This window comes from Watersipora subatra, chromosome 2, assembly GCF_963576615.1.
Source record: "Watersipora subatra chromosome 2, tzWatSuba1.1, whole genome shotgun sequence".
In the NCBI taxonomy this organism is placed as follows: domain Eukaryota; kingdom Metazoa; phylum Bryozoa; class Gymnolaemata; order Cheilostomatida; family Watersiporidae; genus Watersipora; species Watersipora subatra.
In genome coordinates, this window is record NC_088709.1 from 14,350,206 (window position 1) to 14,367,624 (window position 17,419).

At 33.7% G+C, this 17,419-nt stretch overlaps 2 protein-coding genes across 15 annotated transcripts in view; one reads left to right on the forward strand and one right to left on the reverse strand.

Moving 5' to 3' along the window:
• LOC137386905 (tensin-3-like) overlaps positions 1-7,982 on the forward strand; it is a 73,945-nt gene extending 65,963 nt beyond the window's left edge. For 13 of the 14 annotated variants that reach the window (XM_068073109.1, XM_068073115.1, XM_068073117.1 and 10 more), the window contains 7 exons: positions 1,793-1,888; positions 3,936-4,157; positions 4,921-4,998; positions 5,889-5,990; positions 6,126-6,291; positions 6,516-6,629; positions 6,938-7,079. In XM_068073109.1, coding sequence (XP_067929210.1) covers positions 1,793-1,888; positions 3,936-4,157; positions 4,921-4,998; positions 5,889-5,990; positions 6,126-6,291; positions 6,516-6,629; positions 6,938-7,064 — 905 coding nt within the window. In that variant the 3' untranslated portion in view covers positions 7,065-7,079. Of the gene's footprint in view, positions 1-1,792; positions 1,889-3,935; positions 4,158-4,920; positions 4,999-5,888; positions 5,991-6,125; positions 6,292-6,515; positions 6,630-6,937 lie in introns of all 14 variants that reach the window. The other variant, XM_068073124.1, reaches the window with a different exon arrangement.
• A 161-nt stretch (positions 7,983-8,143) lies between these two features.
• LOC137387982 (uncharacterized) overlaps positions 8,144-17,419 on the reverse strand; it is a 40,109-nt gene continuing 30,833 nt past the window's right edge. Inside the window, exons 8-11 of the mRNA XM_068074499.1 lie at positions 9,586-9,677; positions 8,814-8,888; positions 8,647-8,721; positions 8,144-8,276 (exon numbers count right to left, since the gene is read on the reverse strand). Coding sequence (XP_067930600.1) covers positions 8,228-8,276; positions 8,647-8,721; positions 8,814-8,888; positions 9,586-9,677 — 291 coding nt within the window. The 3' untranslated portion in view covers positions 8,144-8,227. The remainder of the gene's footprint in view (positions 8,277-8,646; positions 8,722-8,813; positions 8,889-9,585; positions 9,678-17,419) is intronic.

The window sequence follows — 17,419 nt, forward strand, 5'->3', positions numbered from 1 at the left end:
CAAACATTTCAGCAAACTGGTTAATCTAATCGGCTCATAACCCACCCCTAACGAAGCCTATTCACTCAGGCTGGCTTGTCTGCTACCCTCTCACCATACTAACTGCATGCTGTTTATCTCCATGGTCATACGCTACTATTCGATGCTACCCTAGGTACCATCTGCATACTCTAGAAAGTTCTAGGCCTAGTTTAGTTAGCATCTATAAATTATTTGGCATGCACTAAGGCACCACCAATGACAATAGAAAATGTTAGGTAAAAGATTTAACTTCATGCATTATCTACATGTATTTATGTAAAATTTTTCAGATCTACTGAATCATGGAAATTTTATAATGTTCAGATCTACTGAATTATGGAAATTTTATAATGTTTCAGATCTACCAAATCATGAAAATTTTATAATTTTTAGATCTGCTGAATCATGGAAAACCCTGTTTTCGGTCAGAATTTAAAGACACAGCATGATAGAATGTACCTACATGTAGATAAAACAAACTGGTGCTTGTTTAACCTTTTTTATCTCAAAGACTAGAATCTGAAGAATCCTTGGTTATCTCCCCTGTACCTAATGCACTTAACCAATTGCTCATCTCATCGTTTCTAACCCTTAGCACTGGCCAATGACTTTGCTCGCTCTTATGCACAAGTTACCCACAGTCAATGGCTTGCTGAACCCGCAGTCCATCTTGTCAGTCTATAGTTAGCTAGCTGCCTGTAGCTCTCTTGGGCTCTAGAGGTTGTCAGTGAATGATTTGTCTTGCTACTATGAAGCTGCCAAGCTGCTGCCACTGTGACCTCCTAATAGCCTTGTGCGTCTAAATCAGCTGCTGCTCTGGTAAGGCTATTCTTATCCTATGCTAAACCCTAGCCAATTGGTAAGTAGGCTATAGGTGGGGCACGTTGTACACGTATCGTTATCTACATAATATAGAGCATGTCCAGGCTATGTCTGTACTAACTAGCTAGCCAAAAATCTTACTAACCAATACTAAGGGCAACCTGCCAGATATCCATCCTGAAGTTTTAAAATCAACAAGCCATGGTCTCTCCTTTTCTTAACTATTAAATACATTCACCAATGGCTTTACAAAAGCTTGTTATCTATGATCTATATGTTATATGTCGTCTAACACTTGAAGCAACTATAGTCAGTAGAGTGCATATACATGTATGTTGAAACTGTAAATAATATTGTGGTATGATAAGTTTTTCGTTTTTGAACAGTTTTTCATGATGTAAATATTTACTTTGTTAAAGCTTTTTGGACTAATTCGATGTTTGTAAACCAAATCATTCATAAAGATGCTTTAGAGTAGCACTCTTGGGCTGAAAAGGTAAATACTGTAATGTACATGTACAATAGAGCAAAAAAAATAAAATAACAATATAAAAAGAAATACTCTATATCTCACATGACATCACACATATAACGTTATGTTATTCCTTGATCAACAATAGTTTCTTGATGTTCTTGTTTTCGAATTTATTAACTTTTAAAAATCTGAGGCGTGAAAATCTTGGATGCATTATCAACTGGCTGCCGCAATAGCCTTGAAAACATCAAAGCTGGCAAATGCTTTGCAAATTTGCTGGCAAATGCTTACTCTGTGTTTGATTGAATAACTGCGCACTTTTCAAGGATTGCCTATTTAACCGCCTTATATCACCCGCTTGGCTGATTGGTGGTATTTTTTTAAACACCTGTTCACTCCTGTCAAAATTTATATGTCAGTTTACTTTTTTGATTATTTCTTTGTTACCTCTAACAAATTTTATAACTTTTTCAGAGATGTTTGGGCACTCGGAGAACAGCCATGTAACTGCTAAGTTTGTGAAAGATACATCGAAATACTGGTACAAACCTACTATCTCCAGAGATGAAGGTAGGCTCCCTCCACTCATCATGCTTTAGCTACGTAGATTTGTCGTAAGTCGTTCCTGATTCAATTATAAGCTTTAAATCGAAATTTCTATGGATTTTGGGTAAACCATGTCAGGTGTGCTGCCTGTGATCATAAAATGACTAAAGTCTGATAAGTTTATAAGTTGTCCATAGTTTCAGCTGACACTCGGACAGTATCAAACTTTGTTCCTCAGTTGCAGTGGTGGTCGTAATTATGAAACCATTTAAAATAAATACGTTATTTGTTATTAATTCATAGTTTAAGTATTTATTAAATTAATTGTAGCAATATACGCATCAATAGAAAGCTAGGAATATTTTATCCATAAATATTATTAACTGCTTTTTACCTTTTTAACCTGATTTTGGTGTAACGTGGTAATATCTGCACATTATGACAAAACTCCAATAAAACGAAGTATGTATTCATCAACAAAATTGGCCACATTTAACATAGCTTTTGAACATGTGCATATATCTAACTATATAAAATTAAATGGTGGCCTTGCTGAGTATTAATCGCATTAGTGTACCAGCTCTTATCAATCACAAGTTAATATAAAATAGGAGCCCAATACTTGTAAATAGATTATATTTCATGCAAAATTGCAAATGCTTTTGGCAGCACACAAAGTGCCTACCGAACTTGCTTCTCAAATATGTACAGTATGTGTAGTCTGAGATGAGATAAAAAGTGGGTTTATACCGTAAATGACAAAGAGCGTGAAAAAATTACTAGGTGGTCTAATAATCGTGATCACAACCGTATATGTAGGTAGGTGCATATATGTAGGTAGGTACATATATGTAGGTAGGTACATATATGTAGGTACATGTAGGTGCATACATGTAGGTAGGTGCATATATGTAGGTAGGTGCATATATGTAGGTAGGTACATATATGTAGGTAGGTGCATATATGTAGGTAGGTGCATATATGTAGGTAGGTGCATATATGTAGGTAGGTGCATATATGTAGGTAGGTGCATATGTGTAGGTAGGTGCATATATGTAGGTAGGTGCATATATGTAGGTAGGTGCATATATGTAGGTAGGTACATATATGTAGGTAGGTGCATATATGTAGGTAGGTGCATATATGTAGGTAGGTGCATATATGTAGGTAGGTGCATATATGTAGGTAGGTGCATATGTGTAGGTAGGTGTATATATGTAGGTAGGTGCATATATGAAGGTATGTGCATATATGAAGGTATGTGCATATATGAAGGTAGGTACATATATGTAGGTAGGTGCATATATGTAGGTAGGTACATATATGTAGGTAGGTACATATATGTAGGTAGGTGCATATATGTAGGTAGGTGCATATGTGTAGGTAGGTGCATATATGTAGGTAGGTGTATATATGTAGGTAGGTGCATATATGAAGGTATGTGCATATATGAAGGTAGGTACATATATGTAGGTAGGTGCATATATGTAGATAGGTACATATATGTAGGTAGGTACATATATGTAAGTAGGTAAGCCTACATATATGTAAGTAGGTAGGCCTACATATATGTAGGTATGTACATATATGTAGGTATGTACATATATGTAGGTAGGTACATATATGTAAGTACATATATGTAGGTAGATACTAGACATCGTGATCGATCTACCACAATGGTGAATACTAATCAATTCTGCTATTTACCTTGGTGACATAGCTTTATAAAGCTACATGGTAGTTGATGCTACCATCTAAGGGCAATACACTATAGCTTAACTAGAAGAGGGAGAAGCCTCAATCAGAAGCCGACAACTTTTGGCTAATAGTTTATGATAAGCGAGTAACTTGTTTTTGGCGATGAAAGGTATGGATTACTGGTAGAGAAAGCATTATGCAATCATGCAATTTGGAATGGCTGGCAATTCACCTTCTAACGGAAGCAACTCAGCCAGTGACCTTTTCTTGCAATAAACAGACAATTACTCTAGTAGGAAATGGCATGCAAACATCCTCACCCTAATGGCTGCGTACTGACCAATCAGCTCTCTATTCCTGTTCATTTCTACAGTGATCAGCCAACTGAAGGACTCCCAGCCAGGTACCTTCATTGTCAGAGATAGTAATAGTTTTCCTGGAGCATTTGGTTTAGCTGTGAGAGTGCACCAGCTGCCAGCCAACGTACAAGCTAAGAGCAGCGGCAATGATTCCTCAGAGTATGTCAGGTTCTATCTTATTGAACCAACTGCCAAAGGAGTGAAACTAAAGGGCTGCAGCAATGAGCCCGTCTTTGGTGAGAACATTACTTCAAATCCTCCTGCAGCACTTGAACTCTCCAGTCGTGCCAATTAATAGCTTCATGTTGCATTAGCCTCAAGCATATGAACAGAATCCCGATTTTATAATTTATTACAGAATGTGTAATCTACAGCTTTTTTATTAGAAACAAACCTAAGAAAATAGATCCCATATCATTAGCTTCACTTTTGACTTTGAAGAACAGGTTTTGACACGTTTTAGATCCGTAACCATAGTGATGTATATGTTTGCATTTTTGTCTGTTGAGAGTAATTTTATTTACCTTGAATGCTTTAATCACTAGATATTGCATTATGGGAGACTGCTCATTCATTGAGAACCAAATGAAAATCAAAAATCTTTTATTTAGGGACGGAGCATTTCAAATACCATAGAAAAATATTGCAAAGCTGTTAAATTTCCTTAAAAAACAGCCTTAGAAAGAACTATTGTGTCGGTAGTTGCCAGATGGCAGATGTGAATTTCAGATAAATAATCCAACACAGACGTTGCGATGCAAAATATGGAAGACGAATTTGTCTTGCATGAAATGCGACTTGATTAGAATGGTGACATAAAAGTGTAGCACCTGTTCTAAAATGCAGTTCCATTATATTATATTATGTTCCATTATATTAAATATAAATAGAAACTAAGTAAAAGATAATTTTGAATATACTATCATAATTTTGTAGGAAAGGTCAAAGAGAACCAGTATATCTATAAAATTACAATTATAATATGGAATATTTTTGTAGCAAGCCTGGCCGCACTGATCTATCAGCATACGATCACACCTTTGGCTCTGCCCTGCAAACTCCTCCTTCCTGATCCTGGTAAGTATACCTTCTCTCTTAAAAGAGAGTGACAGCTTGTGAGATTGCTTGTAGGTATAATAGAATAAATATACGCCATGGTCGCCATTGTTATATTTATTTAAGACGCGCATACATGGCATATAAGCTATTCTGAACTTATTACAATATTATATCATGCAATGTAATATAATAATAAAACAAAAAACTGTGCAATATTGGACTACACAATGCAATAAATTATAATATAATTTTCTATAATATGATATATTGTGATCATAATAAAGTATCATGCACTCTAATGGAAAATAATGAAATGACAATGTATTGTTATCCTTTATTATATTGATAAATGATATAGATTAATGTAATATGATGAATTGTGATAGCTATTGCTCAGAAGCATAATCGCAACTTGTTAGCATATTTTTTACACTGTTCCATTTCGCCACTTTCTCCTTTGCAGTACAATGCAACCTTCCAAAGCTTGCTTTCCTTTTATGACTAGTGGTTTCCTTAAAACAACGCAGGTATGATAATGTTTTGCTGTTGATCAATTTGGCATGATATGATTGGCTAGCTAGCGGAGACTTTTAGAAGTGAACAGCAGATTTTTGTAATTATAGTTTTAGTAAATTTTATTTCGAGCGTTTTTCATACTCAGCCACTGACAGAACAGCTGAGGTCAACTTGTATAATTATTACTATTATTACTATTATTTGTTTTATATCATTTTCTTGCTAAACCCCTTCAACTCAGTTCATTTTTTTGTCATAGTTTTTTTCTTTCGATTCATTTTGATGAATGGTAAAAGCTTCTTTCCTTTTTACCTGCGCCTTACCTGCGCCTCACTTTGCAAGCTGGCAATCATATCAGTACGCTTGCTTCACCCCTCCTCCTTTCCTAACAGATCGTCTGACTGGCTTTACATCTCTCACGGTAGACCAGACGGATGGAGTGGCGATGAATGGTGACATGAACTCTGCAACAGAACTTCTCAAACATGGCGCAGGTTAGTTTTTTACACCTGAAAATAGTCTCTTTTTCAAAGGACCTCGACAATCTTTCAAAAAAGGGTTGTTTTCCGTTGTTTGCTACAAAAAATTGACCTCATTTCTAATTACCTTAGTTTTTATTTATTGCTCAGCCTGCAGTGTTGTCTACCTGAGTAATGTGGATACGGAGTCTCTCACGGGGCCACAGGCTATCTCTAGAGCAGTGCAGCAGACCTTTGCAAAGGCATCGGTAGACACAACTGTGGCCACGTTCAAAGTCTCCTCAGATGGCATCACATTGACAGACACAAATCACAGGTAGGTCCGAGTTGTAGATGGCAAGTGATGGCGGCAGCAAGTGAGTCTTTTCAACAGCGAGTTAACAGCAGCTGCAGCAGTTAAATTTAGACTGAGTTAGATGATTCTTAGTATAGGAAAAGTATCACTGAAACATTTATCCTTCATGCAAGGTATCTCATAAATTATTGTACATAACTTATGCATTACAAAAAGAGGTAAGAATGCTCTCTGTGCTATTTTAGGCTTTTCTTTAGACAGCATTTCCCCAAGGAGAGCATTTCGTTCTGCGGAGTAGACCCTGCAGACAGGAGATTCACACAGACTCTTGACAATGGCATGGAGATTAAGGAGGCCAAGTTAGTTGTTATTCAGTAATAGTTGGAACTCATGCTAAAGCCACAGCTTCGGCGGTGCCTAAGGCTTCACATTTGTGTGGTTTAAACATGGCAGGCTAATATGATCATTAGAGATCCGAAGGAGAATCAGCAATTTTTAGAACTTTCTCATTGTCTCATGTTATCACTGTATGGTTTAAAACCATGCACGCTTAAGTGAGGAGTTGTTTTCACATTGCTCTGGTGTCAGCCTGACCATGACAAGTTGGTAAACCTAGTAATGTTCTTAGTTACAGCATTCGTATTAATAATTAATATACTTCTTACAGGATGTTTGGATTTGTTGCCAAGAAGAAAAAGGGAGGCAACCATTGCCTCCTATTCGCTGAACTTGATCCTGAACAGCCGGCGTCAGCTGTTGTCAATTTTGTAACTAAGGTCATGATGAACAAGTGAGGAGATCAGATTTATGCACTCACCTAACTTCTCACTCAATGAAATATGCTCCTTCATCTAGTAACTGCTCTCCTTCATAACTTAGCGAGTCAACTATTTTTATTTTTACAACTTTGGTATCTCAGCATGTTAGCTCAAGCAAGCACTGCCAAGGTCACGAAAAGCCTGGCTCTTTGTTGGATTCGCTAAAACTTAACCTGCTGACTGCCCGAGCAGCGTGATAAACTTAACCTAGTATAGTATCATAATGGTGCTTGTCTTATTTAACCTGCGGTGTCTTGGTACTGCATTTCACACTGTATATTAGAGATAATTTATTTTCTAACACTTACATTACATGAATGAAGATTATGGATAAAGCTTTTGCAACTAGGTCAGATATAAGCTGTTTTGGTGAGTTGTGGCCTTGTGACCTACTAAGTTTGTTCTTATCCAACCGAGAAAGAGAGAACCACTAGACTGAGACTGCGTGGTACATGACTAATTAAGGAATCTCTTATAGTTACTTTCGTGTGATGGAATGCTCTGTATTTACAAACCTCAAATTTCAAACCCGTGTTCGCTGGCTTTTGCAAAAGCGTATTGACCATTTGTACTTTAGCTTATAGCTGTTTTGTGAAGCTTTGTCAACAATATTCACCTGATATACTTTGTCGAAAGCTTGTTTATTTCATTATCTCTTGCACCTTATTCTCCTAGATATCGCAGTGGTGTACCAAATCAAATATTGTTGTATGTATGCCATAAAATGTTGTGAGACGAAAATATTGTACTCTTGTTTCTGCAAACTTTGTGTAAGAACTCACAAGGGTGTTGTTATATTCACAGCACTTCATTTCTATCAGGCACACAGCGACTTTATATTGCCATTATAAATAAATTCTGATATTTTATATAAAACAAATACAACAGACTATGAAACTAGGGCACACTGACTAGATGTTTTACATGATAGTTCTCAGACTAATCTGCATCTATAGAAATCTTATAGACACACATATAAGAGCTAACCATAACTAATGAAGACATCAGTGACTTGATTCCATCATAAAAAAATATGAAAGATATTTTTGGTAATGTCATGGCTATCACAGTCGAAACGACATTCATGAAGACTGACATGTCATTCGCATGATTGACCTATTTGTTTCCTATCCTTCTGTTCAAGCAGCTACCTTGTTGGTCTTCTTAATATTCACGCCTTGCTTTTGGCTAAAAAGAAACCCAGTGAGAGTTGATCAATGGTTGACAACTCTTAATTAATGGAAGAGTTGACTAATATTTATATCTTGCTAATATACATTTGGTAACATAAATCAAAAGCAATTAAATCTCTTACAATTAGGATTCTTAAATGCACTGATAGCATTTCGAACGACTTCCAAAAAGGATGGTGTTTTCGAGAGACAAGCAACCATGAAAAGTGGTGGAAATCAATGCCTATGCAACTGCAGCTAATTGCGTATAGAACTATCTGTATGTCATACACATGCAGAAAAACATTACTTATGAATAAAACGAGCTGCTACACACTAATAGGCCTTATGACAAAGACAACCAATCTAGGGAGGAGGGTTCTTACCAATCTAGCCTTTGTTTGGCCTTCTTCAGACTTTTATATTCCTCTTTCAGCCATTTATCAGGTGAGCTGAGCAAACTATAAACATATAAATATGGACTTGACGATAAAACAAGCATTTACTATGACGACAGCAGGTTATGGAAAAGTATACAATGCTAGAGACAAACCCTGCAGTATGTAATTGTTTGCGCATCTCTTGCTGGCATCTGTTCACAGACTGTGAGGCAGGAGGAAGCAGAGCTCTGCAAGCAAAAAACAAACATTCAGCAGCTAATATATCCTAAAGAGTGCGTTTTATCAGTCAAAAACTGGTAGATGCTAACTTTATTATTATTATTATGAATATTATATCTAGAAACAATATTTCACAAAGAAAGGCTCCGAAACTCTAAAATAAATATTTAAATATTTATTATAGATATGTTATTTAAATACCTATATTAAAATATCTTCTACGCTTACCGAAATGTAAAAATTTTATAATTTTCCAGATTTGACGAATCATGGAAATTGTATAATTTTCCAGATATTCTGATTCATGGAAAACCCTTGTTTGCGGTAAAAATTTACTGACACAGCATGATCGAATGTACCTAGATAAAAAGAACTGATGCTCCTTTATTATTTTTTATCATAAAGACTAGATTTTTAAAAATCATTGGTTATCCCCCATGTACCTAGTGCATTTGACCAATTGCTCATCTCATCAATTCTAACTGGCCAATGACTTTGCTCGCTCTTATGCACAAGACAATATTTCACAAAGAGAGGTTATATAGAACACGGTCGAAAGGGGAAGCTAATAAAACAAATTAAAAATAATTTCTTTTCAGAATGTTTGGAGATAATGATGCCAAGAGTTAGCATTGAGTTGTATGCATTTAGAAAATGCTTAAAAGTAGGTTTGTCCGTCATCCAAGGCTAAGAAGCTCTGTTTACCTGTCAAGGATGGTTCTATCTAGGCCTACACCGAGGTGTGCCATCTTGGCATGTACTTGTGTAAGCTGCTCTATTTCATCTGGGTCTTCTCTCTGGTAGATAAACAACAACATACATGTAGCTCATGTGTATGTATAACATACATGTACATTGAACTCCAGTAGCGATAACTCTACATGGAGATATCAAAGATTAGTAATAGAGTTAACATGGTTACTGTAACAATAACTCTACATGAAGATATCAAAGAGCAATAATAGAGTTAACATGGTTACTGTAACAGTAACTCTACATGAAGATATCAAAGAGCAGTAATAGAGTTAACATGGTTACTGTAACAATAACTCTACATGAATATATCAAAGATTAGTAATAGAGTTAACATAGTTACTGTAACAGTACCTCTACATGAAGATATCAAAGAGCAATAATAGAGTTAACATGGTTACTGTAACAATACCTCTACATGAAGATATCAAAGAGCAGTAATAGAGTTAACATAGTTACTGTAACAGGAACTCTACATGAAGATATCAAAGAGCAATAATAGAGTTAACATGGTTACTGTAACAATACCTCTACATGAAGATATCAAAGAGCAGTAATAGAGTTAACATAGTTACTGTAACAGTAACTCTACATGAAGATATCAAAGAGCAGTAATAGAGTTAACATGGTTACTGTAACAATACCTCTACATGAAGATATCAAAGAGCAGTAATAGAGTTAACATAGTTACTGTAACAGTACCTCTACATGAAGATATCAAAGATTAGTAATAGAGTTAACATGGTTACTGTAACAATACCTCTACATGAAGATATCAAAGAGCAGTAATAGAGTTAACATAGTTACTGTAACAGTACCTCTACATGAAGATATCAAAGAGCAATAATAGAGTTAACATGGTTACTGTAACAATACCTCTACATGAAGATATCAAAGAGCAGTAATAGAGTTAACATAGTTACTGTAACAGTAACTCTACATGAAGATATCAAAGAGCAGTAATAGAGTTAACATGGTTACTGTAACAGTACCTCTACATGAAGATATCAAAGAGCAGTAATAGAGTTAACATAGTTACTGTAACAGGAACTCTACATGAAGTTATCAAAGAGTAGTAATAGAGTTAACATAGTTACTGTAACAGGAACTCTACATGAAATTATCAAATATTAGTAATAGAGTTAACATAGTTACTGTAACAGTACCTCTACATGAAGATATCAAAGAGCAGTAATAGAGTTAACATAGTTACTGTAACAGTACCTCTACATGAAGATATCAAAGAGCAATAATAGAGTTAACATGGTTACTGTAACAATACCTCTACATGAAGATATCAAAGAGCAGTAATAGAGTTAACATAGTTACTGTAACAGTACCTCTACATGAAGATATCAAAGAGCAATAATAGAGTTAACATGGTTACTGTAACAATACCTCTACATGAAGATATCAAAGAGCAATAATAGAGTTAACATGGTTACTGTAACAATACCTCTACATGAAGATATCAAAGAGCAGTAATAGAGTTAACATAGTTACTGTAACAGTAACTCTACATGAAGATATCAAAGAGCAGTAATAGAGTTAACATGGTTACTGTAACAATACCTCTACATGAAGATATCAAAGAGCAATAATAGAGTTAACATGGTTACTGTAACAATACCTCTACATGAAGATATCAAAGAGCAGTAATAGAGTTAACATAGTTACTGTAACAGTAACTCTACATGAAGATATCAAAGAGCAGTAATAGAGTTAACATGGTTACTGTAACAGTACCTCTACATGAAGATATCAAAGAGCAGTAATAGAGTTAACATAGTTACTGTAACAGTACCTCTACATGAAGATATCAAAGAGCAGTAATAGAGTTAACATGGTTACTGTAACAGTACCTCTACATGAAGATATCAAAGAGCAATAATAGAGTTAACATGGTTACTGTAACAATACCTCTACATGAAGATATCAAAGAGCAGTAATAGAGTTAACATAGTTACTGTAACAGTAACTCTACATGAAGATATCAAAGAGCAGTAATAGAGTTAACATGGTTACTGTAACAGTACCTCTACATGAAGATATCAAAGAGCAGTAATAGAGTTAACATAGTTACTGTAACAGTACCTCTACATGAAGATATCAAAGAGCAGTAATAGAGTTAACATGGTTACTGTAACAGTACCTCTACATGAAGATATCAAAAAGCAGTAATAGAGTTAACATAGTTACTGTAACAGTACCTCTACATGAAGATATCAAAGAGCAATAATAGAGTTAACATGGTTACTGTAACAATACCTCTACATGAAGATATCAAAGAGCAGTAATAGAGTTAACATAGTTACTGTAACAGTAACTCTACATGAAGATATCAAAGAGCAGTAATAGAGTTAACATGGTTACTGTAACAGTACCTCTACATGAAGATATCAAAGAGCAGTAATAGAGTTAACATAGTTACTGTAACAGGAACTCTACATGAAGATATCAAAGAGCAATAATAGAGTTAACATGGTTACTGTAACAATACCTCTACATGAAGATATCAAAGAGCAGTAATAGAGTTAACATAGTTACTGTAACAGTAACTCTACATGAAGATATCAAAGAGCAGTAATAGAGTTAACATGGTTACTGTAACAATAACTCTACATGAAGATATCAAAGAGCAATAATAGAGTTAACATGGTTACTGTAACAATACCTCTACATGAAGATATCAAAGAGCAGTAATAGAGTTAACATAGTTACTGTAACAGGAACTCTACATGAAGATATCAAAGAGCAATAATAGAGTTAACATGGTTACTGTAACAATACCTCTACATGAAGATATCAAAGAGCAGTAATAGAGTTAACATAGTTACTGTAACAGTAACTCTACATGAAGATATCAAAGAGCAGTAATAGAGTTAACATGGTTACTGTAACAGTACCTCTACATGAAGATATCAAAGAGCAGTAATAGAGTTAACATAGTTACTGTAACAGGAACTCTACATGAAGTTATCAAAGAGTAGTAATAGAGTTAACATAGTTACTGTAACAGGAACTCTACATGAAATTATCAAATATTAGTAATAGAGTTAACATAGTTACTGTAACAGTACCTCTACATGAAGATATCAAAGATTAGTAATAGAGTTAACATAGTTACTGTAACAATAACTCTACATGAAGATATCATAGAGCAGTAATAGAGTTAACATAGTTACTGTAACAATAACTCTACATGAAGATATCAAAGATTAGTAATAGAGTTAACATAGTTACTGTAACAATAACTCTACATGAAGATATCATAGAGCAGTAATAGAGTTAACATAGTTACTGTAACAATAACTCTACATGAAGATATCATAGAGCAGTAATAGAGTTAACATAGTTACTGTAACAATAACTCTACATGAAGATATCAAAGATTAGTAATAGAGTTAACATAGTTACTGTAACAGTACCTCTACATGAAGATATCAAAGATTAGTAATAGAGTTAACATAGTTACTGTAACAATAACTCTACATGAAGATATCAAAGATTAGTAATAGAGTTAACATAGTTACTGTAACAATAACTCTACATGAAGATATCATAGAGCAGTAATAGAGTTAACATAGTTACTGTAACAATAACTCTACATGAAGATATCATAGAGCAGTAATAGAGTTAACATAGTTACTGTAACAATAACTCTACATGAAGATATCAAAGATTAGTAATAGAGTTAACATAGTTACTGTAACAATAACTCTACATGAAGATATCAAAGATTAGTAATAGAGTTAACATAGTTACTGTAACAATAACTCTACATGAAGATATCAAAGAGCAGTAATAGAGTTAACATAGTTACTGTAACAATAACTCTACATGAAGATATCACAGATTAGTAATAGAGTTAACATAGTTACTGTAACAATAACTCTACATGAAGATATCAAAGATTAGTAATAGAGTTAACATAGTTACTGTAACAATAACTCTACATGAAGATATCAAAGAGCAGTAATAGAGTTAACATAGTTACTGTAACAATAACTCTACATGAAGATATCACAGATTAGTAATAGAGTTAACATAGTTACTGTAACAGTACCTCTACATGAAGATATCAAAGATTAGTAATAAAGTTAACATAGTTACTGTAACAATAACTCTACATGAAGATATCAAAGATTAGTAATAGAGTTAACATAGTTACTGTAACAATAACTCTACATGAAGATATCATAGAGCAGTAATAGAGTTAACATAGTTACTGTAACAATAACTCTACATGAAGATATCAAAGATTAGTAATAGAGTTAACATAGTTACTGTAACAGTACCTCTACATGAAGATATCAAAGAGCAGTAATAGAGTTAACATGGTTACTGTAACAGTACCTCTACATGAAGATATCAAAGAGCAATAATAGAGTTAACATGGTTACTGTAACAATACCTCTACATGAAGATATCAAAGAGCAGTAATAGAGTTAACATAGTTACTGTAACAGTAACTCTACATGAAGATATCAAAGAGCAGTAATAGAGTTAACATGGTTACTGTAACAGTACCTCTACATGAAGATATCAAAGAGCAGTAATAGAGTTAACATAGTTACTGTAACAGTACCTCTACATGAAGATATCAAAGAGCAGTAATAGAGTTAACATGGTTACTGTAACAGTACCTCTACATGAAGATATCAAAGAGCAGTAATAGAGTTAACATAGTTACTGTAACAGTACCTCTACATGAAGATATCAAAGAGCAATAATAGAGTTAACATGGTTACTGTAACAATACCTCTACATGAAGATATCAAAGAGCAGTAATAGAGTTAACATAGTTACTGTAACAGTAACTCTACATGAAGATATCAAAGAGCAGTAATAGAGTTAACATGGTTACTGTAACAGTACCTCTACATGAAGATATCAAAGAGCAGTAATAGAGTTAACATAGTTACTGTAACAGGAACTCTACATGAAGATATCAAAGAGCAATAATAGAGTTAACATGGTTACTGTAACAATACCTCTACATGAAGATATCAAAGAGCAGTAATAGAGTTAACATAGTTACTGTAACAGTAACTCTACATGAAGATATCAAAGAGCAGTAATAGAGTTAACATGGTTACTGTAACAATAACTCTACATGAAGATATCAAAGAGCAATAATAGAGTTAACATGGTTACTGTAACAATACCTCTACATGAAGATATCAAAGAGCAGTAATAGAGTTAACATAGTTACTGTAACAGGAACTCTACATGAAGATATCAAAGAGCAATAATAGAGTTAACATGGTTACTGTAACAATACCTCTACATGAAGATATCAAAGAGCAGTAATAGAGTTAACATAGTTACTGTAACAGTAACTCTACATGAAGATATCAAAGAGCAGTAATAGAGTTAACATGGTTACTGTAACAGTACCTCTACATGAAGATATCAAAGAGCAGTAATAGAGTTAACATAGTTACTGTAACAGGAACTCTACATGAAGTTATCAAAGAGTAGTAATAGAGTTAACATAGTTACTGTAACAGGAACTCTACATGAAATTATCAAATATTAGTAATAGAGTTAACATAGTTACTGTAACAGTACCTCTACATGAAGATATCAAAGATTAGTAATAGAGTTAACATAGTTACTGTAACAATAACTCTACATGAAGATATCATAGAGCAGTAATAGAGTTAACATAGTTACTGTAACAATAACTCTACATGAAGATATCAAAGATTAGTAATAGAGTTAACATAGTTACTGTAACAATAACTCTACATGAAGATATCATAGAGCAGTAATAGAGTTAACATAGTTACTGTAACAATAACTCTACATGAAGATATCATAGAGCAGTAATAGAGTTAACATAGTTACTGTAACAATAACTCTACATGAAGATATCAAAGATTAGTAATAGAGTTAACATAGTTACTGTAACAGTACCTCTACATGAAGATATCAAAGATTAGTAATAGAGTTAACATAGTTACTGTAACAATAACTCTACATGAAGATATCAAAGATTAGTAATAGAGTTAACATAGTTACTGTAACAATAACTCTACATGAAGATATCATAGAGCAGTAATAGAGTTAACATGGTTACTGTAACAATAACTCTACATGAAGATATCAAAGAGCAATAATAGAGTTAACATGGTTACTGTAACAATAACTCTACATGAAGATATCAAAGATTAGTAATAGAGTTAACATAGTTACTGTAACAATAACTCTACATGAAGATATCATAGAGCAGTAATAGAGTTAACATAGTTACTGTAACAATAACTCTACATGAAGATATCACAGATTAGTAATAGAGTTAACATAGTTACTGTAACAGTACCTCTACATGAAGATATCAAAGATTAGTAATAAAGTTAACATAGTTACTGTAACAATAACTCTACATGAAGATATCAAAGATTAGTAATAGAGTTAACATAGTTACTGTAACAGTAACTCTACATGAAGATATCAAAGAGCAGTAATAGAGTTAACATGGTTACTGTAACAGTACCTCTACATGAAGATATCAAAGAGCAGTAATAGAGTTAACATAGTTACTGTAACAGGAACTCTACATGAAGTTATCAAAGAGTAGTAATAGAGTTAACATAGTTACTGTAACAGGAACTCTACATGAAATTATCAAATATTAGTAATAGAGTTAACATAGTTACTGTAACAGTACCTCTACATGAAGATATCAAAGATTAGTAATAGAGTTAACATAGTTACTGTAACAATAACTCTACATGAAGATATCACAGATTAGTAATAGAGTTAACATAGTTACTGTAACAGTACCTCTACATGAAGATATCAAAGATTAGTAATAGAGTTAACATGGTTACTGTAACAATAACTCTACATGAAGATATCAAAGAGCAATAATAGAGTTAACATGGTTACTGTAACAGTAACTCTACATGAAGATATCATAGAGCAGTAATAGAGTTAACATGGTTACTGTAACAATAACTCTACATGAAGATATCAAAGATTAGTAATAGAGTTAACATAGTTACTGTAACAGTACCTCTACATGAAGATATCATAGAGCAGTAATAGAGTTAACATAGTTACTGTAACAATAACTCTGCATGAAGATATCATAGAGCAGTAATAGAGTTAACATGGTTACTGTAACAATAACTCTACATGAAGATATCAAAGAGCAGTAATAGAGTTAACATGGTTACTGTAACAATAACTCTACATGAAGATATCAAAGATTAGTAATAGAGTTAACATAGTTACTGTAACAGTACCTCTACATGAAGATATCATAGAGCAGTAATAGAGTTAACATGGTTACTGTAACAGTACCTCTACATGAAGATATCAAAGAGCAATAATAGAGTTAACATGGTTACTGTAACAATAACTCTACATGAAGATATCAAAGAGCAATAATAGAGTTAACATGGTTACTGTAACAATAACTCTACATGAAAATATCAAAGATTAGTAATAGAGTTAACATAGTTACTGTAACAGTACCTCTACATGAAGATATCATAGAGCAGTAATAGAGTTAACATGGTTACTGTAACAGTACCTCTACATGAAGATATCAAAGAGCAATAATAGAGTTAACATGGTTACTGTAACAATAACTCTACATGAAGATATCAAAGAGCAGTAATAGAGTTAACATAGTTACTGTAACAGTACCTCTACATGAAGATATCATAGAGCAGTAATAGAGTTAACATGGTTACTGTAACAATAACTCTACATGAAGATATCAAAGAGCAGTAATAGAGTTAACATGGTTACTGTAACAATAACTCTACAT